At 38.5% G+C, this 21,656-nt stretch overlaps 2 protein-coding genes across 2 annotated transcripts; one reads left to right on the forward strand and one right to left on the reverse strand.

Annotated features, from left to right (window-relative positions):
- Positions 1 to 991: 991 nt before the first annotated feature.
- NRPB1 (RNA polymerase II large subunit) lies at positions 992 to 13,164 on the reverse strand. The gene is made up of 14 exons (XM_089151806.1): positions 12,849 to 13,164; positions 12,475 to 12,738; positions 9,061 to 9,360; positions 8,792 to 8,950; positions 8,272 to 8,433; positions 7,965 to 8,185; positions 7,735 to 7,876; positions 7,310 to 7,645; positions 6,921 to 7,207; positions 6,588 to 6,846; positions 3,388 to 6,449; positions 3,086 to 3,157; positions 1,932 to 1,985; positions 992 to 1,813 (listed from the first exon to the last, which is right to left on the reverse strand). Exons 1-14 carry the CDS (start codon positions 12,930 to 12,932, stop codon positions 1,714 to 1,716), a joined length of 5,502 nt encoding a protein of 1,833 aa, XP_089007932.1. The 5' UTR covers positions 12,933 to 13,164; the 3' UTR covers positions 992 to 1,713.
- A 5,228-nt stretch (positions 13,165 to 18,392) lies between these two features.
- Positions 18,393 to 19,192, forward strand: LOC149017473 (uncharacterized protein At4g08330, chloroplastic-like). Its single transcript, XM_089151809.1, has one exon. The coding sequence runs from the start codon at positions 18,443 to 18,445 to the stop codon at positions 18,821 to 18,823; it is 381 nt and encodes a 126-aa protein (XP_089007935.1). The 5' UTR covers positions 18,393 to 18,442; the 3' UTR covers positions 18,824 to 19,192.
- The last annotated feature ends 2,464 nt before the right edge of the window (positions 19,193 to 21,656 follow it).

Genomic DNA, 21,656 nt, shown 5'->3' on the forward strand with positions numbered 1-21,656 from the left:
AATCATCGTATCTTCAATTTAAGCATGTATCTCAATTTTCAAGCTAAAATTGAAGATCTTAAGTCTTAACATGATTAGCAAGTTTTTGGGGTTTTTTTTTCCTTTTTTTAAAAATAAAATTAACCATTCAATGTCTTTTCATCAACAAAACTGACTAAATTATGTTTGAATTTACAAATCTAATTAAAAGAGTGACTTTTCTATCCTCCAGACATTTAACCTCCACTAAAACTAGCTCCAAAAAAAAATCACTTACTTCTTTTGCTAGTTGACCAAATAACACTTGGACCCTGTTAATTAAATAATATTACTTACCTCCTCTCTTATTTAGCAAAGTTATTCAATGTCTCTTTTTTATCAGTTTTTTTTGTTAATGTCTCCCTTCTATCAGTTTTTTCATTAATTTCTAACTTTACCGCTAAATATTTTTCTAAAATTACCCTAAATTAAAAATATATTTTAGTTTAAATTCTAAATTACCTTCAAATAGTATTATTATTAATAACTCAAAACACCTTTATTACCTTAGTAGTTAATCTGAAAATTTTAAAAAGTATTTAACAGTAAAAGTACAATTTAAAGGAAAAAATTACTAGAAGGAGGTATTTGATAACTTTACCAATTTATGATGTTATCTAACTAAGAAGAGGTCCAAGTGTCACTTAGACACTTGGAAGTAAGAGAAGAGGTAAGTGATAATTACCCTAAAAATATATGGTTTCATTAGGCCTTAAAATCCTTGGCACCACCACTGCAGGGGATGAAGACCAATGATGGAGAGTAACGATGAAAAAAGAAAAATGGAAATCCATAACACTAATGAAAAACAAAAATGTAAAAAATGAACTAAGGAAAGAAGAAGATACAAGACAAAGAGGGAGAGTGACGCCTTAATCTTGTGAACTCCTCTGCACGTTGATGGGGTAGACTAGAACTTCCTCAACTCTTTCAGCTGGGGAGGAGAAAACCACACACCACCACTCCAATTCAGAGAGAAATGGGGGCTATTGACAGCAGTCTTCATCTCCAACAGTGGTTGTGTCAAAGGATTTTAGGACCTAATAGACAGGTAAGATTAGTTAAATATAGTCATTTTAACAGGAATTTTGTCAATGTTGTTGAATGATAATTTTCTCTGCAAAACCAAAAACCTAAGCCTCTTTCTTTCTGGCAGCAAAAACCAAGCCTTTATGTTGTTCTGAGGTCACCGTTGACGGAGATAACTCTCAAATGTCAGATGAAGTGATCTCCTGACATGGGCTAAAGGAGAAGGGACAGCCCCGTCACCTTTTAAACCTTTCATTTGGTATTCAGATCTCTTCACCCAGATTTTCCCTGGAGCGATTCCTAAACTTGAATCCAGAATTTCTTTCCACATACAGTAGTAACTAAGATTGTAACAATCATATATAAATGGGAATAGAAGAATATGGTACACTAGGTCAGCGACGCTTCCCAACAGTTCGGTTTTCATAATGGTTTTCTACAACAGTTTTAGAAGGACACAGTCAGTTTAACTATCCCACCATTCCCAGTAAACCATTCTTCCAAATCTTTGATCCGGGGTCTACATCTGGTCCCGGCTCCTACATGGAAACAAATACAACCAACAAATCCCAATATTCCTCAAAGACAAGATCTCCGAGTTTTGAAAGCCTGCATAGTTTTCCAAATCTAAATCAGATTTTCTATCTACTGCAGAATATGCATTCTTCAGCGGGTACTCCCTTCATCTTTGTTGGCCTGCGGGGTGTACTGGCTAGTAGATGAAGGTGAATAACCTGGTGCAGTTGGTGAATAACCTGCACTCGGACTGCATTTAAATGGAAGAAGAGTTAGGTAAATCCAAGGTAACTAACTACCTCAGTTTCATTCGCTTCCAAAATAACTGGCTCAAATATACGAGAGAATAACCAAGTTGGACGGCTTACCTGTACTGAGGAGAACTAGGGCTGTAATCTGGACTAGCACCAGAATTGTATGGACTGCAAAAGATGAACATATAAATTGCAGAATTTAGTTCACAAGCAAATGCAATTGCCAATCGAAGAGATCAATTCTATTCCCTTATTCTACAAGGAAATGCGTTCTTAACGATCCAGTAAATAGCTTTAACCTTTTAGTATGCAGAGGCAATACCCATCCCTTGTAACCCAAAACAACTAGGTTTTTTTTATCCGCATGTAGGGGACGGGAAAAACAAGTTCCATCTTTGTTTTGTATTCTTTCACAGGAATAAATATGGACTATATGGCCTCAAGGGTCCTCAATTTAGGCCACAACCAACCTGCTACGAACTTGAACCCAACCCAATATTCTGTTACTGATCAGAATCTGGATCTGTGTTTTCAAATCAATTAGTAAACGGTAAGGTCAGTACTGGAAACCATCTCCAGAAAAGAAGCTTCCTTGGGAATGACAAACTAGTTCTAACAGCCAGGCTGCTGCTATTTCCCATCCAGTGCAAACTGGGCTAAGAAGTGGCTGGGTTGCCGTCGGCAACTCAAATGGACAGGAGGGGGCAACATGGTATGGAATGGAAGGGATGACGGAGAGGGGCAGAGAAGTAACGGAGGTGTGACTGAGAGCAAGAGAAGGAGGGGGTGTTGCCAGTTAAATAGGAGCTGCAGGAGGGGTGGTAAGGCCTTCTCTAAAGACACATGATTGAAAAAAAATATTACTGCTTAAATATCAAAAAAACATAATCGGAAACATAGAGAGAAGACAAAATGACTTCAGCGAATTTTAGGAAGTTCTGTTTTATTTTCTCCTGAGACTGCATCAGCAGTAACTGACTAGGGGGATTACATAGACCATTCCAAACATAAACTTGCAGGGTGTCAACCAATTTTGAAACTACTTAATCTTGAAGTTAATCTCTTTATCTAGTGTGCCTGTCCAATTTCCTCTTCCAAATTAACATACATACCATGCCAGCAACAATTTTGAAGTCCCAGGGTTGTAAAAGAATTCATAAAGAAAATGGAAGACAATGATAAATGTATATACTCACCAATAAGAAGGAAACATGCAACATACCAATGAAACTAAACCGCACATGAAAAAGTGAGAAAATTGAGCTTACCTGCTAGGACTATACGTTGGACTTGGTGGGGAATAAGATGGAGAAGTTGGCGAATACGATGGTGATGTCGGACTGCCAAACGAAGGGGAAAAAGTTGAGAACAACTTACAGAAGATACTAAACAATCCACTACAAAGATTAAAGAGCCCAAAAGAGAGAGAGTAACAAATACAACAAAAAAAATCCTAGTAAAAACTAGCTAACTTGCATTAGCTGAATCTGAGTTCAGTTAATTTGTTATTTGGATCAGGCATAAAGCTGTCTAACATAGTAAATAGTACAGAAACCAGCACATTACAAACCTGTAATTTGGAGAAGACTGGCTATACGGACTGGAGGGTGACAGCCGCGGGCTACTAGGTGAGTATGCCAGTGACGGACTGTATTTTGCCGATGGAGGATTGTAACTTGGCGATGTAGGACTGTAGCTTGGAGATGTCGGACTGTAACTTGGTGATGTCGGACTGTAACCCGGAGAGGTAGGGCTATATGCAGGAGAGGTTGGGCTGTATGACGGAGAAGTTGGGCTGTATGATGGAGAGGTCGGGCTGTATGATGGCGAGGTCGGGCTGTATGATGGCGAGGTTGGGCTGTACGAGGGTGAGGTTGGGCTATAAGATGGTGAGGTGGGGCTGTATGCAGGAGATGTCGGGCTATAGGCCGGAGAAGTAGGACTATAGGCAGGAGAGGTAGGGCTGTAACTGGGAGAAGAAGGGCTATAACTAGGAGAGGTAGGGCTGTAGCTCGGTGAGGTAGGGCTATAACTGGGTGAAGTAGGGGAATAAGATGGACTTGTAGGAGAATATGCAGGGCTGGTTGGACTGTAACCAGGAGAGCTGGGGCTGTATGTCGGTGAAGTGGGGCTATAACCTGGTGATGTGGGGCTATAACCTGGTGATGTGGGGCTGTAGCCCGGAGATGTGGGACTGTATCCAGGAGAAGATGGACTATAGCCTGGAGATGAGGTAGGCGAGAAGGCCATGCCACCTACATAAGGAGAAAATTGGGCATCCGATATAGGTGAAGAACGAATATTTGGGCTCAGCAAATAACTTGGTGACATCATTCCTTCATTATATGGAGTTCCTGTAATTGGCGACCGGGAAGGTGTCATGCCAAAATCCAAACCTTCCATATAACTAGGGAGTTGGAGTTCAATGGCTTGCTGCAACATTTGATCATTCAGATACAAGGCACAATCACCAGTTCCGATTGGAGCAAGCTGACCTAGCATTATATTCTCTGTAACACCCCTGAGATGATCTGTTTCAGCATAAACAGCCGCATCGAGAAGGATGTCCACAGTTTCTTCAAATGAGCATCTCATCATTGGCCCAGTATCATTCCGATTAATACCATGACGGGTGATGGCCATCAGGTGACCCCGATAGGTCATGGTATCACAGAGGATGGCCAGGTGCCTATAGTTCACATAAGATCCATCAAATGATATAACGACTCTTAACTCATCTAGCAGTGCTCGACGAACAGCCTCGATTCCCAAAACTTCAATCACTTCAATCAAGTGGTTACTAGTTGTCCGTGTGGCATCTACGTCCTCATGACACATAACAGCTAAAAGATTAACACCTTCAGTATCCAGCATCCACTCGACTTCTGGCTTAAACCCTTCATTCTCATCAAATCTATTCAATTTTCCTGACTTAATAAAAACTTTATTAATATCTGGGATACCACGAAGAGCCATTTCAGTCAGCATATTACTCTCGATCTTTTTAAGGAAAACATCATCCTCGGCAGACTCATCCTGTAATTCACCCTTCGGAGCCTCATCATTCATTATGCGGATGCGGAGGATCAGCTTTTCAGCATTGTCGTCATTAAATATACAAGTCAAATCATCATCAAACTCGACATTAATCTTCTCTGCTATATCAGCCATACTCAATTTTTTATCCACCATCATCTCACGATTTAACTCGATCCGAAGAAGCCATGGAGAAATTTTCTCAGGGGCAACCTCTTCATCTGGCATCTCATAGTAGGACTTCACAAAATCAAAATCCTCCTCAATTATGGTGCTCATTGGGTCTGGATCATACCACACTTCAGTAGCTTGGGTTACACTCCGCAGGGTAGTGTATTCCAGAGCACATTGTACATTCTTCGCCCTCTCTTTTGTCTTGTTCACTTCAGGCTTCAGGTAAACAGACAGTGAAGGAGTCTTGATTTTCTTCGCAACATTAATAATTTCCCTCAGCCTGGGAACACCCAAAGTGACATTCTTGGCACTCACACCAGCATAATGGAAGGTGTTCAAAGTCATTTGAGTAGCAGGCTCACCAATGGATTGAGCAGCTACACAACCAATCATCTCTCCTGGGGCAACTAGTGACTGTAAGAAGCGAGATTCTATCTCACCAATAACCCACTCGAATGCTTCACGGGTAAGCCTGTATTCTTTCAACACCCTTTTACTGGCAAATGTGCTACGAAGCAAGATGTTGAAAAAAAGGGTGGCATTTTTCTGGGCTTCCATACTCAGAAAATCATCACCAGGAACAACCTTCAGCCTCTCCTGAAGTTTATCAACAGCCTCCACGATCTCCATGGGATGCATATCAGATGGTCGCCTCAAATCAACCTTGAATGTCTTCTGCGCATTCCATATAAGCCTCTTGAGGTTCACTGGCATAGGCCAGGCGTTATCACCCGTCGTGGTGATCTCTGTGCCAAGCTGGTACCTATCTGCTTCCAGTTTCTGAACTTCTGCATCAAAGACATTGCGGAACTCCCTGATGGTCTTTAGATCTTCAACGTGTTCTGGTAACATATAACTGGGGTTCCAGTTTTCATCATCAATCTCATATCTGAAAACCTTATTAAATTCAGATTTCTTCATTTTCAGGGAGTCCAATTTCTGTTTTTCGATCCAAACAGCATCCATACCATCTTCTCCATAAAGAAACTGGATAACATCCCCCAATGAGTTCCTGACAGTCCCATCATACTTTACCATTATATCCTCCATAGCCTTCACAAGTCGCCTTTGGATATACCCAGTTTCAGAAGTCTTGACTGCAGTATCAATCAAACCTTCTCTACCACCCATAGCATGGAAAAAGAACTCCTGAGGAGTCAACCCACGCAAATACGAGTTCTCCACAAAGCCACGACTTTCGGGCCCATAGTCATCCTTGGTGAAATGGGGCAATGTTCGATCTATGAACCCAAATGGAATACGTTTACCTTCAACATTCTGTTGTCCGACACATGCAGTCATTTGTGAAATGTTAATGAAACTACCCTTTGACCCTGCAGTAACCATTGCCTTGAGATTGTTACTCTCCGACAAACTCTTCTGGGCACTATTACCAGCATCATCACGAGCTTTGTTTAACACCTGGCAACAAGACACTAGTCAGAAAATACAAAACCTAATAGTGCAGGCTTGCAGCTATTGAAAATTTTCTTTTTATCTATTTTTTTTGGGCAGGGGGGTGGGGTGGGGGGATGCAGGGTTGATTTTTCACCCACAGACCTGGTTGACTCTGTTTTCAAATGAATCCATCATAGTTCGACCAGGTTCAGGTTCCAGCTCCTTATTGTGAGCAGCCCTAATAAGTTCTTTCACTTCGTTCTTTGCTTTAGAAATTGTCTCATTGATTTTTTCCATGGTTGAAGCATCAGCAATCGTGTCCCCAATTCCAATACTAAAAGCATTCTGCAGAAGCCAATAGTTAACAAGCCATTGAGTATGTCCCAAAAATTTGCGGGCTGCATCTGGACCAACCTCTTCCCTGTACAAATAAACAAGTATGAAAACTAGAGTACCAATCATTAAGGTTTCCCGCCTCCAAATAACAAAACATACCAGATGACATGAATAAGACTTCCACCCGACGTTCCAAGTGTCTTTTTACAGAGGGTGCCAGTTAAAAGCTCCCCTTTCTCTATTCGAACTTGAGTATCACCTGGAGTTATAAATCCCGTTTCGGACTCTGAGTGCCAAGCAGCTAACGTAATGAGATTTATCTGCTTTGGAATGATAAGATTAAACACTTGCTTTCCTGTCCAAAGGGGCTTAGGCTTCAGAATTGCAGGAGCAGGAATTTTTCCATCAAAATCCTCCCACCACATCAAGATATTCATAAAAACATCCTGCAAAGTTCCAAGGAAAAATCAAACTCAGAAGCATCATAAAAAAAACATAGAACAGCAAAGGAAGCAAAGAACAAACAGCAAGCTGGCTACTGCCATCACCTTCTCAATGAATGTGTCACGTTTGGTAATCTTACGGCATCCTAACAGTGTATCCTGGACAATGCCCATAACAGGCCTATTTGATTGAGGTGACACAATACATTTGGGTACCATCATCAGCTCCAAGACTTCAGCCCTTGTTTCAAATGACTGAGGAACATGCATGTTCATTTCATCCCCGTCAAAATCAGCATTGTATGGCGAAGTCACTGACAAATTCAAACGAAATGTCGAGTATGGCATAATCTTGATTCTGTGTCCCATTATAGACATTTTATGAAGACTAGGTTGTCGATTAAAAAGAACAAAATCTCCATCCTGTAGGTGTCTCTCAACCTGCAACCGAGATGTTTCAAGTTCAAAGAACTTAAAAGAAGTAGGAACAATCAACAACGTCTAAATAAAAGTTCTGAGCAATAACTTGCCTTGTAACCAAGCTCCAGATGGTGATCGCTACTTTTCTTCAAGTACCGAAGGTCTAGCCTCTGTCCATCTTCTCTAATGATGTACTTGGCACCAGTTTTCCCAGGTGGAGGGTGAGGCCCAAATTCAACAAGTTCTTTCAACCTGGTAAGTGTAAGGATTAATCAATAACAAACAAAATAAGCACACAAATTGTAAAGGTACTTATATTATGCACTGAAAAATCTCATACCTTTCAATGTTATATGGAGTCACAGTTTCTGGATATGTTAAATTTAAAGCAATACTCCATGGCACCCCCAGCTGGTCAATGTTGATGGTTGGATCTGGTGTAATGACTGTCCGTGCTGAAAAATCTACACGCTTTCCCATCAAGTTACCCCTAATCCGGCCTTCCTTCGCCTTCAGTCTGCTACATATTGATTTAATGGGCCTCCCAGAACGCTGTGTAGCCTGAACAATAACCAAGATTCTCAAATGATCCTAATCAAAAATGAAATTACCAATCAACGAATGGAAGTATATACAAGAATACATACCCTGGGCTGACCTGGAAGCTCATTATCAAAATATGTGGCTATGTGAAATTGCAATAACTGGGCAAATTCTGAGATGATATGTGCAGGAGCTCCATTTCTCTCCTGTCTCCTCAGGTTCTCATTGTGTCTAATGATCATTGCCAATTGATGGGTTAAATCATCCTGATACAAGGAAAGAAAAACAGAGTAAAAAAATTTCCAAGACAAACTAATATAATTGCATCGAATCCCTTGACAAAACAGAACAAATAAACTGACATCTGTCATCTTGAATATTGTTCAAAACCTAGATGCCATCTTCTACCAACACCCCCCCCCCCCCAAATAATTATAAAAAAAAAAAAAGGAAAAGAAGAAAATAACCTAAATACCATCCATTGATCATCAACTAAACCCCTTTATAAAAAATATAAAATAAAATAAAAAAACAACAAGTCCACAACAGCATCTAATGCGGTCCTTGAGCTAAAATTTCAAAATTAAGATGGCTTTTATGCAAAAAGAGAGGGGAAGAGCTTGCCTCACTCCTTGACGAAGTATCCATCATGACAGAAGGTCTCACAGGAGGAGGTGGAATTGGAAGAACTTGTAAAATCATCCAATCTGGGCGGGCAAATTCAGGATTCAGTCCTAATGTTAGACAGTCTTCATCACTCACCCTCTTTAGAACACTTAGGACCTGGAACATACATCAGAATGTTAGTATAACCGAACTTCAGCAGAAAAAGCATGAAGAATATATGGCAAGCATGAGGAAACATAACAAAAAGTATTTGCAGAATGAGTTACCCTTTCTGCAGAAAGCTGCTGTTTTCTTTCAACAGGTTCAGGAAGCTGATCCTGGTCATCGTTTTTCTTCCTCTGGGCCTTATATTCTGCAATCATTTTCATCCCTTCAATGGTAAGCTTCGGTTGTTGAGCCCCACAGCCCCCGGGACCCTTCTTCACAGGTTCCTCAGATTCTTGACCTTCAACATTAATGTCGTCGCCACCTTCACATTTAGTCTTATTCTTACAGGTATCCAAAATCTTCCTCAGTCTATGTTTAGGGTTTCTAATTCGAAGAGCTTGCTTAAACTTGGAATCTTCCTGAAGAATCCATTACAGTTAGATAACTTAAGCAACAATAATATTGGTTTCAGAATTGAAGGAACAAAACAAAATAAAATAAAAAAATCCAAATGAATTAATGATATAGAACAAGAGTGGGAAACAGAGAGAATTGCATCTGTTTTGTCAGAAGCTACGATGCATCCAGTATTTTTTTAAAGCCCTGTTAGGGATCGTTATGTTCTAAGCAACATGCCTTAATAGATCACTATGCAATGGGAGTAACAATCCCGCAGCCAACCATTTACTTGGTAAATAGAATGGCAAAGGCCACTACCATTTACTCAACAAAAAAGAAACTTTGGGGCAAAAGAGGTATGAGAGGTAGGAGGCAATTTCGGAAATTAAGAGAGAAGAAGTTCAAAATGACAATTGAGGTTGTTCTCAACCTATTGACGGCTAAGGGATGAGGAATACCATATGTATTCAGAAGGTATAGCTTGTTCCATACAACCCGTCTCAGGGTGAAGTTATCAAAATGTTATTGGATTGACGAGTTAGTATTCTGACACCAAGAATGGACAAGCCTGAAAAGCCAGAAGCAAGGTTGCAACATCTAACCGTCTTAAGATCAACTAACTCGGGTTCCCAGAGTTGACTATTAATTTGGAAACAATAACCTGAAATAGAAATTGATGTTCACAATAGAAAGATCTGAGATTTCAAATATGAATCTCTCAGCAAAGGAAGTTGTAGGGGCCAAGAGTTGAGAGGTTAGGACGATTTGAGGTAAAAAAGCCTCCCATCTCAGTACAAACTGAGAAGGTTTAACTATCGGCTGGAATTTTATCTTCCAATTAATATTATCTACGCATCAAATCCCCCCTCCCCCAAAATATTCAGTTCTCTTCTTGTAAGCCAATCCAAACAATTGAAACAAATTTATTTGAAAGTAACGGCTTCGATCCAACAAGTGAATGGGAACGTTACAGCCTCCAATGGAAGCAAACACATGAATAGGGCTACATACATTATTTAAGATAGCAGTGGGAAAAAGAATAAAACAGATTAAGAAGTAAGGGCATAATCATAAGTGGCAGAATATGAGAGTTCAACACTTCCTGTTCAACCTTACTATTGCTACATGGACGGCAGAATCAAAACTTAGTTAATCTAGAAGAACTCCTCCATATGGAATTCTCCCAACATCAAATTCAAAATGGAACCCCAATACTTTAGACTTCTTGTCAATGATTAACAGTAGGTCGAATCAACAACCATTAAATGAGAAACAAATCTCTGAAGACAGTAGAAGCGGCAGACCAGCAAACACACCTGAATTTCGGATTAGAACTTCTAACTGATTCAAGCTTGATCCCAAACACCGATGGGTTGCTTATAACATATGAACTATGTCCAAACTCACACACTAATACAATGCATAGGTGTTCAACTTTCAGTTTTGAGGCTGCCATCACCACCTCATATCAAACGACGTCAGCCACAAAAGAGGCAGAAGAAGAAAGAACCCAAATATCCAATGATTAAAAGAGCCAATTTGGAAAGGATGAACTTGAAGCAGGGAGAGCGAGAAAATGGAAGGGACCAATTACCACCACAGGACACTGTTAGTTGTCAATCCGTTCAATTCTAGGAATCGATGATTATACACTATATATAGATATATATAAATGAGAAGTTCCCTAACCATGGTCCAAAACTATAGAAGTGAATTAGAAGTCCATCACCTCTGTACTAACCAAATTTTAAGTTCCAACTTTAAAAATTTGTGAAAGTAACACGGATTTGCGAAGTAACTGGATAACGCCAAAGTATCCAACTGGATGAAATTTAAACTTGGACCCGGTTAATCTTCGTTTAGGATGCCAAACGGGTTTAGTCCAGCCAACTGAAAAAATGATCTACTTCTAGGAATTTCAATTTCTCCATTGTTGCCATCTGTGGTTCCAAATCTAATTTAATAGTTTTAATTGAATAGTATCCAAAACACCCATACGGTATATTTTGGTTATTGTGTTGATATTTTTTGGTCGTATTTCAGGTTATTCTGGTTCAACTTTATTTTAAGATAAGATGCACTCTACAGTTTCAGGTTAGTATCCTAGTATCATTGCAGGAATCATTGATGTTCTGATGGACTTAATTAATGTTTTGAGCCCATTAAGACCTTCTATCAGTAGTTAATTTTGGAATTCTGCCTTAAAAGATCCTATCCCTACTATGAAAAGTCAAAAAATACATACCGAATATCAGATCAGGCTCATCTTTTGAGGATTTCCCCTCTAAAAAATCAGACCTTCAAACAAAATTTCTCTTCATTTGAGTTTCTGACCACTAGATATCAAATCTTTTGGTCTGGACCTTTTTTTTCCTTTCATTCAGTGCTGATTTTGACTGAGTTTATGAACCTAATCTCTTAGCATACTTAAGGATCATTCTATAGTGAAGCCATCACAGAGCGAGCTAACATCATAAATCTGCTAAACAAACCCCAGCCTCCTCACAAATCAACTAAATAACACGCTTAGATTTCTTCTAACCCTCTCGCATTTCACCAACCAGGAGTCAGCCCAAAGAATTATAGCCATTGTTGGCATCCGAAGGTGGCCTTATCTGATAAAACTACTTACATATCCATGCACTATGTCCACAAATTAGTAAGGAATGTGCTGGAATAATCTTTTACCAAATCTTAGAAGAGATCTTTTTTGTCAGTCCTTGAAAAATGAGATGTGACAAAAATTTAAAACACAGTTAAGGGAGAGACCAAAAAACCTAACAGCTAACCATAGCTGATCCCCAACTTCAAAAATGGGAGAAAGCTACTCTGGCAACTACGAGTAAGCAGTAAATGCTTATCCCAATAACCACAAAATGATTGCAGGACAAGTATCATAGTTTCTTCAATAAGCCTCGAAAGCATGATAGATAGCTTCAAGGACATCTTATAGGTAGGCCACTAGACATAAGGTGGTCTGTAGAATAACATTATGCACATATAACCCCTCCAGTGCACAAACTTCAACCCTTTCTCAAGGAAATTGGATAAGACCGACCCAAAACACGTGTTGAAGAACCCATCAAAATTGCATCAAATAAAGCTAATGTAGAGAGATAACCAGCCATGGGTACCTGATCGATAAGGATTTTAGAACAATTGAAGCAAACACATCGCATGACACTGAGTACAGTCTTCAGGAATCCGATATGGTACATAGGCTTAGCCAGCTCAAGGTGTCCAAAATGCCCAGGACACTCCGCCATACTTGCATTACAGGTATCACACTTCACCTTCCGATCAATGGTACCGAGTCGAGGGTCGCTCAAGCCACCAGGCTTCGGCTTCCCCTTCTCAGTCGTTTCGCTGTGCTCAATCTGCACAACTGACATTTGCCTCTGCGGGTAAAACATAAAACGGAATCATTACAAAACCATTAAGCGAAATCAAACCAAAAACCCTAAAAAACAAAGTAATCAGAACAGAGGCGAGTGTCATGAAAAATTACGATTTCATCGGGACTTAGTATGCCGAACTGAACTCGGCGTACTTTCTTCACCTCGGCAGGGGAAAACTGGTATCGCGTATCCATCCGAACGATCAATAGAGAAATAAATCAACTGAAAAAAAAAATGCAGAAATAGACGAAACTAGGGTTTCAGGTGATGACAGAAGGAAGAGAAGTGCCCGCGAGCTATCCGTCTTCTACAATTCAGTTCAGTTTCCAATTTGAATTTTCAACTTATTTAACTTTTGTTGTTTTTTTTTCTCCATTAGCCTCCTCCAGACCCAGGAAGAAGAGCATACGAGAGCTCGACGAACGAAACTAACGAAATGAAATCGCAAGGGAGGTATTTATAGCAATAAAAGCCGCCCTAAGCGCCTTGCACGCAGTTCGTCAACCGCCCTCTCCTGAAGTAGCTTAACGTACGCAGGGTGCGTAGTATACATGTCGGGATTTTTATTCGGAACAGCGCTAACGGTTGTGATTTTATCACATCAACGAAATTTAAATGAATGGTTGAGATTCAAACAACAAAAATATATATATAAATATTAATTTTTTCTTATCAATGTAGGATTGGTTGAGCGGTAAAGATCTATACTTCTCAGTGGAAAAATCTTGGGTTGGATCCCATTTTCAGTATTATAAAAGCACCAGTAAAAAAAAAATAGTTAAGCGTTAAAAGATCTATACTTCTCAATGAAAAAATCTTGGGTTGGATCCCATTTTCAGTATTATAAAAGCACTGAGTAAAAAAAAAAAAAAAAAAAAATCTTTTACATTTTAAGGGTACATTTTCTTAATTTACAAACCAAGTCCCTCCATTACCAATTACCCAAAATCCCTCTCTCATTTCGTCTTCTCGCGGAATGCCTGAGCTTCGACGATGAGAAACTGTATTTACCCTAACTAAAACCGAACCCATGTAAAGTTGTTGTCCTCTGTAGATCTTCTTGTACATTTTCATGAGATTTGGATCATCGAGGGAAAATAACCAGCATTCAACACATGAAAAGACCACTCGGCAACAACATTTTCATGAGATTTGGATAAAAAGACCACAAGACCAGATATCCACCTTGGAACCATCGTAACCTTTCTTTTCAAAAACATAGGAGCATGAGTGTTTTGATAGTCTTTGCCCTTTCTTTCAAGTCACAAGTCTCCATAGAACTAAAATTACAAAAGAGAGAGAGAGTGAGGGAGAGTTCTTCTAAGGAAGGCCTTTTCTTCTTTTGGCTGCGCGTCTGCAGATCGCTTTTCTTCCATTTTGGGTTCGCTGAAGAAGACCTTTCTTTTCTTCCTCTGAATTTGTAGATCTTCTTTGCGATTTTCGTCTCCTTAAGGTCTGTATCTTCTGAAAACATCAATATTTGATACTTTCAGGGATCTTTGTTTTCCCCTCTTCTACGTACTGGTACTGATACTGCTGGAAAGAAGATGGAGAGAGGAAAAACTCAAATGAAACGAATCGAGAACGCTACGAGCAGGCAAGTGACTTTCTGCAAGCAATGAAACGGATTAGTCAAGAAAGCGTTTGAGCTTTCCATTCTCTGCGATGCCGAAGTTGCTCTTATTATTTAGTTAATGTAAATACTGAGCGTTTTTCACCGTCACCCACCTTCGAAGCTCCGGCGTTCCGGTGACTGGGTTATGTCAGCAGAGTGCCTGATTTCTCGTGAGACGACAAAATGAGAGATAGTTTTGGGTAATTGATGAATGAGGTACTTGTATTGGAAATTAAAATTTTTTTATTTTTAAAATGTAAAAAGAAATAAAATTAATATTTTTTTTTGTACTAAAAGCGCTTTATATATAGGGAAATTGGGGATGGAGATATTACATATACCGTCCATAATCTCTCTTGGGATTGTTGCTATTTCTAGGGATTGTAATGGGCTTGCCCACTACCTAGCCCGGAGGGCTCTCACTGTGCCCGAGTAGAGTGGAGTGACATTTATCGTGTTCATCGGCACAGGAGTTTGTTATTCATGGGTTTGTGTGTTGTTCTTTGTTTGTTGTTGTGTAATTATGTTTTAGACCAAACAAAAAAACAAACCCCACAATCTCTCCACTGAGAGGTGACGTTCTTAACCATTCCACTATCCTTCCATTGACAAAAAAAAAAAAAATTTACATATAAAGCTTCCTTGTTTGAATCTCAACCATTCATTTAAATTTGGTTGACATGGCAAAATCACAACCGCAAATAAAAATCCGATCGTGATCTCTAAAAGTTGTGGGGCTTGTGCTTTTCCTCGTTCAAATTGTGCAATAAAGGGAAGCACTATAGTTAATGAGGGTTGGTTGAGTGGTAAAAATCCATACTTCTCAATAGAGGTCTTGAGTTCGACCCTTGAATTAGTCATTATATATTTATAATTAAACTAGCATCTTCTCTTTCTGATATAGTAATATCGAAGCACTATAATAAATACAATATATGATTATAAAACACAATAAGATAATTTTGAATACAAATAATAAATTGTCACCCAAGATAGAGGGTTCAACTCTGCTAGCTATGAGCTTCAGTCATTACATGGATTTATATCAACAAGATTACTTCTATTGAATTAGTCATTACATATTTATAATTAAATCTTCTCTTTCTGATATAGTAATATAGAGTCTACAAATAAATACAATATATGATTATTACACACAATAATATAATTTTGATATGAAATGATAGATACAATATATTAAAAACACATAATATTTATATTATATACACCCTCTATATCTTGGGTAATACGCCAACACCTCTCTTCCATAATCGACAGGGCCACCTTTGTTAGACTATTGACCATTACATTATCCTCTGTAGGAACAAAAGATAGAAAAATACATAAAAATTAGCTACAAAGAGCCGAATATCTAAGACCACCGCTTGAGAAGTAAAAGAGACCATCTTGAAAGGTGCTAATATACCAAAAATTAGATGTCCATCTAAGCGACTAAGCGGTTACAGGAAGATACCAAAAAAAAAAAAAAGTACATCCAAGAACCATGTAAATGATATTTGTATGTCATATGTCATTGTAGTATGTCACTTGCCCATATAATGAACATGAAACATATATTGATGAATTGTTGCCTTTCAAAACATTGAAAGCTTATATAATACTAAGGGCATTCGAAAAACTTATATAATATTTGTAACCACTAGTTGATTTGAATAAAAATGGTTTACAAAAAATGAAAAAAGGCCTCGCATTATTAAGATTGCCCATGAGTGAAGAGTTTCAGTCAACTATGAATCATTAAAACATTAATAATGAGAGGTTATTCGATATTTGGCTCATCTCTTGAGAGGAAACCTTTCATCCTACTAATGAATTATAGGATTTAATCACATGTAATATTTTAATTTTAAAGAATTTATTTAAAATATTTAGATAATTGAATTAAAATATACTACGTGATTGAATCTTATAATTTATTGGACGCTCATTAGGAGAGCCCCTATAATAATAAGATTCAAACTCGGTTATTTGTGTATATATGACGGATTGTTGGAAACAAATCACAACAATATTCTTGGGTATGCTTTATAATATCTTGACTGTGTGGGTTCGTATTGATGATATCTTTTTCACTGCCATGATTGATGCGGGTGTTTTTACAAAAAAAAAAAAGATTGATGCGGGTGAACGTGTTAAATATTTTAATCTCAGTTGTAACAAATAAAAGTCGAACTCATTTATTGTTGATTTCTTCTTGCGTGCACTAATGATGTTTGCAATTGTGCTACTGTGACATCTCTCATTATTGGAAATATAGTTGTTAAAAGGTTTGGATACCTTGGCAATTAGAGTTGTTGAGTTCACCAACTTTTACAAAGTGCAAAAAAACCCATCCCGAATTCAATTTAGATTCACAAAAGAGGGGCCAATGTCTCTTTGATCATGCTAGCTATTTGAGTTTGTTAAGATTAGTTATAATTAAGTATGTATTTTAATAGTTTGTATATAATAGTAAATGTTCATTTTAGTAGTTGATGTAATTTTGGAATACGAATGACTGTACTTAATGATAAATATAATCAAAGTTCTAATTGCCATAAGATGATCTATTATTTTGAGTTTTTATCCCTTGTCAATAGATTAATGTTTCCGCTATGGTTATTATAATATTTTTACTTGTAAGCATATAAATCATGCATGTCATGTTTTCTCCATCACCTCCATCTCGATGCCTCGTAGTGGAGGTAAAAATCTATAGATTCATGAAATCTTCAGATTCACGTTTTTAGTGTAAAAAGGTGAATCTGTAGATTTATGGGTAAGGGGTGAAATCCAGATATTTCAAAAAAGACTATACGTTGATACTGATTACATTCACAAAAATCACGTCGATCAAATAGTTTTTTAAGATGAATCCATAGATTTCATTCCACAACCAAACACTTAATTTTATAAATTATGATTCCATAGATTTGAAGTCTATAGATTTGAAATCTCTAGATATTTGAAATCTCCAGACTCATGTAACCAAACAGGCCCTTACACATTCACAAAAATCACGTCGATCAAATAGTTTTTTAGATGAATCCACAGATTTCATTCCACAACCAAACATCTAATTTTATAAATTATAACTCCATAGATTTGAGATCTCTAGATATTTGAAATCTTCTAATTCATGTAACCAAGACTGTAAAGCCCTTTAGAAAGGTTCTAAGCCAATTTCTATTCATGGGCTCAAGCCCAAACTGTAAATTTTTTTCGAGGCCCATAGAAACATGGACCCTCTACAAGCTACAAGAGCGCTGTCCCCACACCCTCCAAGGCGGTCTTCGCTGACCTTGTGTTTGTAGACAACACAATGTGATACATGAGCCATATTCAACAAGGTGTAAGTAAAAGATGGGTTCCTTCACCCACTTAAAGATTGGGTGTGAGAGAGTTTAAATGGGAGTAGATTGGTTATTATACCAAGATGAGGGTAAGATTGACATTTCACTAAGGAAAGTGATTAGTGCAATTTGTAAGTTTAAGAATGTGCAATCAGTAATTTAAGACACAAAAACATGCAATCTAAAGTTTAAGCCTCACTAAAATGTATAATCTGTAATTTGAATATTTTTTTCGTGGGGGAACTGCCGAACTGGTACTTTTTACAATCCTAAAAATATCCTCCCTAATGGCGGAACCTACAACATCTCCACTAAGAATTAAATATTAGAAAATGGGTATACAATGGTCAAACCTAGGGCTTCTCTACTTAAAAAGTATACATCTTATCGCATGGAGTTTTTACCAAACTAAAAGTAATAAAAAAGGTTTCTTCGCCCTATGGAGTTAGAGAGTTAAATGGGAGTTAGTGATATGTAATTTGAATATTTTTTTTGGGGAAACTGCCGAACTGGTATTTTTTACAATCTTAAAAATATCGTCCCTCATGGCCGAACCTACGAGCTCTCCACTCAGAATTAAATATTAGAAAATGGGTCCACAATGGTCAAACCCATAGGGCTCTCCACTGAGAAGGGAGTTCATCTTACCGCGGGGAGTCGCATTAGCGATCCTTCCAGGGATTGGCCATTACCAACTGAGTTGTTCTTTGATCTTTTGCGGACATCTTTTCAATCGATGGATTCAATTTACGCCTGTGGGGAATGCGAAGCTAATTTGAATCTAATGACCAATGAACTTTTTCCTCCCGATTTCTATTTTGAGGCCGGAAACAAGGGTACTCTCTCTTTTGCCAGGATCGACGAGACCAAATTCAAATTTGAGAAAGAAGACAAGTTGATGCCTTTCTTCGAATCTGTAAATTATTGGGGAATTCAGAGGAATAGAACCAAGATCAACTGCAAAAGCTGTGGTCATTCTGTTGGGCATATTTACGACGATGGTCCTCCCCTCACCAACAGTCCCGGCCAGTTGCATATGGGTCCAAGTCAGGTTATCCCTAGGGCTCCAAGGTACAGGCTTAAGATCAAAGCTTTGAAGATTAAATCAGAATACTAGATTTTCGTATTGGTTTTCCAGGCTTTCAGCTTATAGCTAATAAGCTTTATTGTGATTCAAGCAGTTCTCCTGTTGGATATGGTTACTGTAGAACCCACTGCTGGATTTGTGTTTGGTTATGGGATAAGAATGTGACTATGTATGGGTTAATTCGTTGTTGAATTTGACCGGCTACCTCTATAAACTCCATTTGATGTAGGTATTGTTAGAAATACGAAAATTACTGTATCCTTATTTGGTTGAGCTTTCTCCTGTACCTGAATCATTGTCAGCCTGGATTTGTTGTTTATTACTTTTCGTGTACTCCTGTTCTTCAATGGATTTGCCTTTTATTGTTTTTGTTGGTTTATCCATCTCACAATTTTCTTTCCCCCCCCCCCCCCCCGGCGCTTAATTTCTCTTTGCTATAAGGTGTCGAATTAAGAACTTTGAATCTGATTCTAAACTAGAGTAACATGCCCAAAGCATAAGTTGTTTGTAGTGGAGTTCTACCTTTAGTTTGCATCAGTATTGCCTGAAATGGAATATGAGCGATTTCAGTTTTGATTCATTCTCATTTCTCACTGTTAAGTCCCTAATGTAGATATCTCTGGGTATATGTTTAATTCTTTGGTTATGTCATATAAGATGTGATACTGATAATTATTTCCTTAAAGTTTGAGGTTTTTTGACTATAATGTAAGCAAAGATTGTTTTGAACTGGGAAAATTTTATTCAGTTACTCGTATTTGGCCTATATTTACTCAAATTCCCCTATTCCAAAGTCCAAGCTTGTTTACTGATTACCTTGGGAAGTACCTTTCTTTCCCCTTGTAATTCAGAACACATGAACTACCTTCTCTTCTAAGGGCAGACCTAGTTCACGAGAGTCCCACCACTGCAAGGTTTGGAGACACAGCCTTACCTCTACTTCTTGGAGATTCTATTTTGCCTCTCGATATCAAGACCACTAGGTTGCGATGGAGCCACCTTACATTGTACTGAGACTCACCCTTTCTAATTACCCTTTCTTTCTCCTTTTGTAATTCAAAAGACCTAGATTATTCCTTGTAACCTGCTCACTGGCTGAAGTGCCCCTTCCAACGCTCTTCTTATTTCAAGACACCATCAATTGCTACACCGAACAGATATTTAGTACCATCCAAACCAAGTTTTGGTTCCACATATTAGAATCTCGGTATGATGATCATTTCTCCCATTCTCCTCAGTTCTTTTCTGAATTGCTTAAGAAACCTTCTTATGGAGAAAGGAGATGCGTGATACTCCTCCTTGACAGCATGTAGATGCAGATCAACCCCCAATCACTGTCTTTGAAAATCTAGAAATCCCGAGTGGTACATGAAGTGAACCCACCTATTTGATCGATTCTAGAATGGCTTCGCCTTGACCTATTTGAGAAACATCTCCCTGTGGTAATTTCGTCAGTGCTATAACTGGACCAGATATACTTACCTACTATAACCTCTGTTGAAAGTAAAGATGGAACACAAGGTGGAATTTACATAGCGATAAAGGTAGACAGTTTTGGCATTGTCTTCCATCAAAGCATTACAAATGCCAATTTAAATATGTAAATTCTGACTGATTTAATGAGAGCAGGGTGTTCACAACTATATTAGGATTCGCGGTTGACATGGGATTAACATTCCCCCTCTTTGTCCAAACTGTCTGTCGTTGGAATCTGGAATGGGTAGTTGGAAATGGATGAGGTGGAAGAGATGCAACAAGCTTCACTGCTACCATGTAAGATTTGCATCTCAAAAGATCTGTCTGTTAAGTGGAGGAACTACCAGGTATCTGAGTGGAGTGGGAATCCTATCCGCAGCCTGGGAACTAAATCTTCGTCAAAACTGATTGAGATCTCTGAGTTGTCTCGATTTTGTGCGTGGCTGGAACAGAGCCCAAGGAGGCCCAAGGTTGAAACCTAGTGTGGAAATCTTAAAATAAGAACTAGCTCATCTTGCTTGTAGGCCTGGTTGAAACCGACATCAAAACTAAGATTTAAAACATTGCTTCCAGCTGGTGCTGGATCCAATGCTAACCACCTCACCCGTGAATGAAAGATGAGGATGCAAAGAGGTGGTACATAGTTAATCCTTTCCCTTTAAACATCCAAGTCCAACTGACATTTCCTTGTTTTCAGGTGAGGATTCAATGAGACTCAGCAAGAAACTGCAAGTCTGAATTCCGACCTACAACTTTTAAATGCAGGCCTGGTTTAAGGCTGAGTTTGAATCTGGCCTAACTTTTAGTATAGGTTTGGTTTGGGTCTTCAGTTTTTTGGTTCTATTGTTGTAATGGTACTGAATATAAAGCCCAAAGGTGGAGTTTTGAGGGGGTGCATGAAAACTATTATCGTATACTAAGTTGTTAGTTTAAGAAATTTGGACTCCTTAAGGTTGTCTAGTTAGGGAAGTCTTAGTGGTTGAGTCGTTCTAGGATATCCATTTACGTTTTTTTACCTATGAAAAATCTGTGTAACTGTCCTCCCACCAGGATTATGGTGTCAATCTGGAATCAGAACCAGGAATCCTCACACTAAAATGACTTTGGATTGTCCCATTAATAATGGGTTGGTACGGGGATCTGATTTTGGTATTGAATAATAAATGGGAGTGGTCTCTATGGTACTAATACCAAAATACTGATTGGCTACCGGATGGCCCTAGAACTGCCAGAACCAGGAATCTTTACACCAAACCGACTTTGGATTGTCCCATTAATAAATAGGTTGGTATGGGATCTGATTTTGGTATTGAATAATAAATGGGATGGGTCTCAATGTTACTCATTCTAAAATACTGATTGGCTACTGGATGGACCTAGAACTGCC

This window comes from Hakea prostrata, chromosome 4 (genome assembly GCF_041222555.1).
Source record: "Hakea prostrata isolate BN-2017 chromosome 4, UWA_Hpros_2, whole genome shotgun sequence".
NCBI classification, from domain to species: Eukaryota; Viridiplantae; Streptophyta; class Magnoliopsida; order Proteales; family Proteaceae; genus Hakea; species Hakea prostrata.

What these genes read in the sequence shown, in the direction of transcription:
- NRPB1 (XM_089151806.1), bottom strand. Translation starts at nt 12,932, where the DNA reads ATGGATACGCGATACCAGTTTTCCCCTGCCGAGGTGAAGAAAGTACGC. An exon ending in TTGAAAACAGAGTCAACCAG is followed by an intron (nt 6,450 to 6,587) that starts GTCTGTGGGTGA and finishes TCTTGTTGCCAG; the next exon opens with GTGTTAAACAAAGCTCGTGA. An exon ending in CCTAGTTCTCCTCAGTACAG is followed by an intron (nt 1,814 to 1,931) that starts GTAAGCCGTCCA and finishes ATTTAAATGCAG; the next exon opens with TCCGAGTGCAGGTTATTCAC.
- LOC149017473 (XM_089151809.1), top strand. Translation starts at nt 18,443, where the DNA reads ATGGATTCAATTTACGCCTGTGGGGAATGCGAAGCTAATTTGAATCTA.